At 36.3% G+C, this 6,000-nt stretch overlaps 1 protein-coding gene across 1 annotated transcript; it reads right to left on the bottom strand.

The window, feature by feature from the left end:
- Positions 1-385: 385 nt before the first annotated feature.
- Positions 386-3,579, bottom strand: LOC108326676 (uncharacterized). The gene is made up of 3 exons (XM_017560287.2): positions 3,307-3,579; positions 2,833-3,227; positions 386-1,862 (listed from the first exon to the last, which is right to left on the bottom strand). The coding sequence occupies exons 1-3, from the start codon at positions 3,370-3,372 to the stop codon at positions 710-712; spliced, it is 1,614 nt and encodes a 537-aa protein (XP_017415776.1). The 5' UTR covers positions 3,373-3,579; the 3' UTR covers positions 386-709.
- Positions 3,580-6,000: the final 2,421 nt, after the last annotated feature.

Genomic DNA, 6,000 nt, shown 5'->3' with positions numbered 1-6,000 from the left:
ATGAATTTTGTTCTATTAAGTTTATTAATTGAGATATTTATACCTTTTATACATTTACATTTCAATATTTGGTGCTGTGAAACGCATTTAAAATAAAAAAAAATTGATAAAAAAAAACTAAATCCAACTACAAACCGAGAAAAACTAGTTCAGTGAAAAATTAAGGGTTAAAAGTCGTATTTAATATTAAATGTATACAATTTCGTGAAATTCTGCCTTGTTATATGCAAAATCATGGCGTTTCGTGTTGCCGCCGATGAAACAAACTCAGCCTAAAAGAACGCTGTAATTTTGTTCCAAAAGTGAATGTCAAGTCAACATACATTATATGCATACTGACATTTGCATCCAGTAAATTTTTTTAAAATCAAATTCAAACTTACGGTAAAGATTAAAAAATATTATTAAATTCGCTTTTGATGGATTCAATCTTCCCACTAAGGAGAAGTTTTAAGTAAATTGTTTAAAGTACTTGCTCATTGCAATAATGCAAAACACATTTTTTAATTGGTAGGAAGTTTTAAATCATTTAGTTTTGCGGCAGCACTAGACTTCCAAATTAATAGTACTTTGTACAACTAATAAATGAAACATAAAAGTAATAATATAAAATAAAACAGAAAAAATGTGACAAAATTTTCCAACTTAAGCCATCTGTACAAGAAGCGACGAAGCAGAGATTCTTGGATTTTTTTTTCTTCTTCTCTAATCAGCAGCTCAACGCCTCGTACTTGACCGGAATGGAACGGTTGAATCCCGTTTGCGAGAGCAAGTTTCCAACAACTGCAAGATCGCGGCAAAATACTCCCTGAAAAACCGCGGGATTGGCGGTGGAAGGAGACGAAACAGTGCACTTTTTGTTTTCCAAGTTCTCGACTTTGGCCTGAGCTTCCATAACCTTTTTCTTCCTTTGCTTCTCAGCAGCCTCCTCGTCCATTATGGCACCCATCACGTTGGTGTAACCCTTCTGGAGCAGCCGGTAGAGCAAGAGCGACGACATTCTCGCCCTCTCCTTAACAGAATCGAGGTCCCGCTCGTCCGCCAGCTCGCACCTCTCGATGAAGCACATTGCCTTGTCGGGCTTGTGTTTGAGAGACAGAAGTAAATGCGCTCTCTGCAACTCCGAACGACCACAACCGCGCCGCAAGCCGATGAGACCATGGTAGTCCACGTTGGAGGTGTCTCCCGAAGCTACCCTCTGTTTCAGTTCCTGGATCTTCGTCGTGAGGGCGCAGAGTTTCCCAGGAATTTCTCTGGGGCGCACGTTTTGGCGCTTCCAGGCAGGACCGGCGAGTTTGCGGTCGCGCAAGATAGTGTTGTAGAGGAGTTTGAGGTGTTCGAGGTCGTGGAGTGAATCAGGGAAGCAACGAATGGATTCCAGAAGAGATGCTCGGGTTTCCAGAGCTTGGATGCAGGTGGGGTCCAAGGCGAGGGTTCTGTTGCAATCGGCGATAGAATCGGCGATTCGGCCGGCGGACCGGTGAGCGGAGGCCCTGTGCATGTAGCACTCGGCGAGGAAGGCCTGCGGGGCACCACGTCGCCCGTCCACGATTTTGGAGAAGTGGCGGATGGCCTCGGAGTGGAGGCCGGCTTCCAGGGCAGCGAGCGCGGCGGCACGGCGCCGGAGGAGGAGCTTTATGTGGGCAAGGAGTTGGGTCACTGCTTCAGACTCCGGGAGTGGGACCCGGGGTGGGCTTGAGTCGCCGGAGAAGAGGGGGTTCGAGAGGGAGAAGCTATCGTCGGACCAGCACACGCTCTCGCGGCGGAATGCGGCGGAAGCTAGGCGTTTCCCCGTCTGGAGAAGGACCATTGCGTCTTCCATTAGGCCTAGGTGGCAGCATGCTTTCCCCAGAACCAAGTATCTGTTACAAAAAATAGAACAGAAAAATGTAAAAATGAATTTCCAATTCCAAGTTTCTAAACTTTTTTATAATTTCTGAATACATCAATTATATATATACAAAATTATAATAGAAAATATATTCCTAAGAACGTAAGACAAAATCTAGACGAAATACAAACTATGAGTAGGGTAAAAAATTATTAAGACAGTACCTTAAACCTTTTTACATCATTTATTTATTTTATTTGACATTATAGAGGACTAATAACAGTTTTTTCTAACACATTCTTTGTATTTGCAAAGATTTTTTCATAAAAACTGTCAAACAGTAAAAAAAACATTTTCAAAATAGTTATTCGGAAATAAAAGGTTAGCATCCATCGTTTATTGTTAAAAATTGAAAAAAATAGGTGCTGTCTGGGTTCCAAAAAGACCTAGTTTTAATTATTTTACAGAGGAACAAAGACCAAAAGCCAAGTAAGGATAAAACAAAATGAAAACATTTAATTAACATTTCAAAAATTGAAGTTACGGTGAGTTACTTTACTTTCTAAAGAGAAAGTCCCGGAGACTTGAAATGTAACAGGACTTAAACGCAAAGATTTTAATAATATTATATTAGTATTTTGGGGTTTCCCCATTGTTACGGTGCATTCAATTGAATCGGGGTTTTAAAAGTAGGAGTTAGGAAACATTTCATTATGGCAGGCCAGCTGGCAGGAGCATTTACTCAGACCCCATTCCCGGATGACATCTACTCCCAACTCCCATCTCATACAAAACTCAACTCCAATACAAAAAAACCTCCATTTTAATTTTATATTTAAATACTGTCAAAACAATTAATTTTTAATAAAAAATTAAAATCCAGGCGCAGTGACAGACTGGAAAACCAATGCAAGAGTGGCATACTAAATACTACAATAATGGCAAATGACGTAGTATTTAATCAAATATATTTAAAAGAAATAAAAAAAGACGGGAAATACCTCCAATACCCTTCCTTGTCGCAACTTTTACACAGCCCTGCCATAACCTTCTTCTTCAAGTCAGAGACAGAGAAGCACTTGAAGCTCTGATCCGAACCCGAGGTATCAGAGGAGAGGAGCTTCGCGCCCTCCCTAGAAAGTTGTTGCGAAGAACTATCCGAAGAAACCGACTCATCGTTCGCCATTTTCAGGCTCGGGATGTAGTCTTGAAGCATATCCGCTACCTCTTTGAACCTCCGCAGACAGAGCAGAGACCTCGCTCGCAGCTCAAGCGCTTCGTCGAGCCGCGGATAGATCGCCAGAGCCGCGTCGAGAAGGTTGAGCGCCGAAGCGATCTCGCTCTGTTCCTGCGTGGCCATCAGAGTGCGAGCGTCTCTGATGTATTTCTCAACAACCTACAGTAACAGGCGCGCGTTTAGGATCAACGGAGGGAAAAGAGATTTCTTGATTAAAATGGCGGTGGAAGATTCTTACCTTACGGTTGGTGAGCCACCAGTGCTTTTTTTCTGTGGCATTGAGATAGGGAGTGGTCACGGCCATTGATGGTGTTGTAGCAGAAGATTGAATCCTGGACCGTGAAAATATCAAACAGCCTCTCCTTTGGTCCCTTTTCTTTCTTCTCCCACCTGTTAAGGTAGGAGTGTTATCGCTCTCTCTCTCTCTCTCTCACCGCACTTATAATAAAAGGAAGAGAAATATATAAAGGGGAAGAAGAGAGTTTGAGATAGAAAACGGGGGCAATGGACTAGTGACGCACAAACTAGGGATTCTAGATTCTATCAACGTTCTTCACTTCTTTTACCTTATTTCTCTTTTATTTATTATTTATCTTATTACATTATTTATTATATAATAATTACCTTTTTTTCCATTTAATAAATGTATAGATCTATCATTTAAGCAAAAGTATTATTTCAAACTGTGAACGAAAATAAACAACTGTATTTCTTTCTGGCTTTTTAAATTTTATTTAACTTTATATACTAACGTCACAGCCTTACAGGTGTAAACACGTAATAGTTTCAAATACTAATTAAATATATGTGATAACTATACATTTTCATTGATTAAAATAATGTTTCACTCTATATAAATATATAAAAGTGTAAGTCGAGAGCTAACACCTTGCAAAAAAAATGCCTTGAAAGAGATATTGACAACTTTGACCTTTGTGTAAGAGCTTTCATCCTTTAACATCATAGCTGGCAACACACACAGATTTAGATTCTCTCACATTACCAATATTGGGACCTCGTTCCAGCTTTCTGACTTGCATTTTATTTTTTCTTAATAAAAAATTATCTTCTTAACAGGTATTTTCAGGATACTGCTTCAAATTTAACCAATAAATATTTAATTAGAGTTTTATTAAAAAAAACGATAAATATATAATTACACTTTTTTATAAAAAGTTATTAACTCTTGGATGAGTGTGGATTGAAGAGAATGTTGGGATATTGACGGTGAAGCATTAAGTCAAATAAATTCTGCAAAATGCAAGCAGAGGGAAACAATTTACAAGATTTCCCAGAGAAGTTTGGTTTTCATTAATTTCTTATCACCAAAAAAGTCCGGTTCTTTGATAAACTGTTTTTTTTTCCTACCTCTTTTGTCTAACCCTGGTCATTAACTCGAATAACTCAACGTGGGTTGATAATTCAAGAGAAAAGTAGATAAATAGTATCTTGGCATGTGATTTTGGAGTTTGATTAGTGAAATGAGCATTGGTTTGCATTTTTTCATGGTAAAGCAGACTCTAATCATGGAGTTTTAGATAAGAAACTTGGTCAATTAATAAATAATAACCTGTTAACAATTCACTTTGACACGAAGGACTGCTTTAATTTTCTTTTGTCATTGGTGATTATGTTGATTGTGCAACTTTTCAATTTGCCGTAATCACCGAGAAAGAGGTTGTCATGTTTTCACAGATGGATTTGCATTTTTCATTTCAATGAGAGTTTGTACTTTAATTATGAGCCAAGTTTTTTTGTAAAATTCGGGTCAACACATAACAACTAATATTTATTCGGGTCAGACGTGTCTTAAGTTGTATGACAATTTCAATGTTGTAAATAAATAGTATAATCATATTTTATACTGTTATTTAATTATCTCGTTTGGCGGTTTATATCTTTTATTATAATAATTTAAAATCATATTAAATATATTTTTATTAGTAGTAATGTATTTTACCCTGAGAATATATGATTATTAAAATCTTATATGGTTAGATTGTAGTTTAATTTTAATTGGTTTGAAAGTGATATTAAATACAAATTAATTTACTTTTATATTTTGTGTGAATAAACTATTTTATGCTATTTTTATGTTTAACCCTTAATACTTTGCTTTTTACGTAATCAAACAAATAAATCTCATTATTTTGAATAACAGTAAAACTAAAAACCTGTGCATATTTTTACTATGTTGTAAAGTACATTACATTCCTAAGCTTACGGGACACTTTATATAATTATTAGATAACTCTTGCTAGTGTTAAATGATTTTAAGGCGAAGTCTAACCTATTATTAAAGTTTATAGTCTATTTTAATGTATTGACTATTGATAAATCATATTTTTTGTTATTAAAGGCTGCATTGACTCGTTTTGATTATAGTTTTTTTTTTTAAAAATGTTGATATAGAGAACTTTTTTTTTATTGTAGAACATGGAATCATCTAAAGAAAAGTATGAAAATAATCAAGAAAAGAAGATGCTTCAAATAGCTTTGAGCACTTTATGAGAAACACATAGTTGAGCTGATATTTAACATAGTCATAACAATTAAACAAATTTGTTTCTTAAGAAACAAAACACGACAATGTCGCATTAAACACACTGGTGTATTGTTTTGAAGGATTATGCTAAAAAAATTGAGTAAGTTTATGCTATATTCCTTAGTACGACTTGCTAAACCTAAAAGGGTCTCATTTTTTGAGGGAAAAGTTCTTCTGCTTCTAACATGTCTCTGGTGAGAGGATCATGATCAGATTAAACCAAAACACACTAAGTTTAAATTATGCTTTTCTATTTATAATAAAACTTTAAATCTAGGACATCAAGTTTAGCATGATCATGCTTAAGCCAAAATTAACGAGAAGAACGACCTGTGCCAAACGGTGATCAATTTTTGTAGTTATTTTATGAGGAAAATTTATTTACCC

This window comes from Vigna angularis, chromosome 3 (assembly GCF_016808095.1).
Source record: "Vigna angularis cultivar LongXiaoDou No.4 chromosome 3, ASM1680809v1, whole genome shotgun sequence".
In the NCBI taxonomy this organism is placed as follows: Eukaryota; Viridiplantae; Streptophyta; class Magnoliopsida; order Fabales; family Fabaceae; genus Vigna; species Vigna angularis.
The sequence above is the reverse complement of the archived record's forward strand: the minus strand, read 5'-3'. Positions and strand labels throughout refer to the sequence as shown.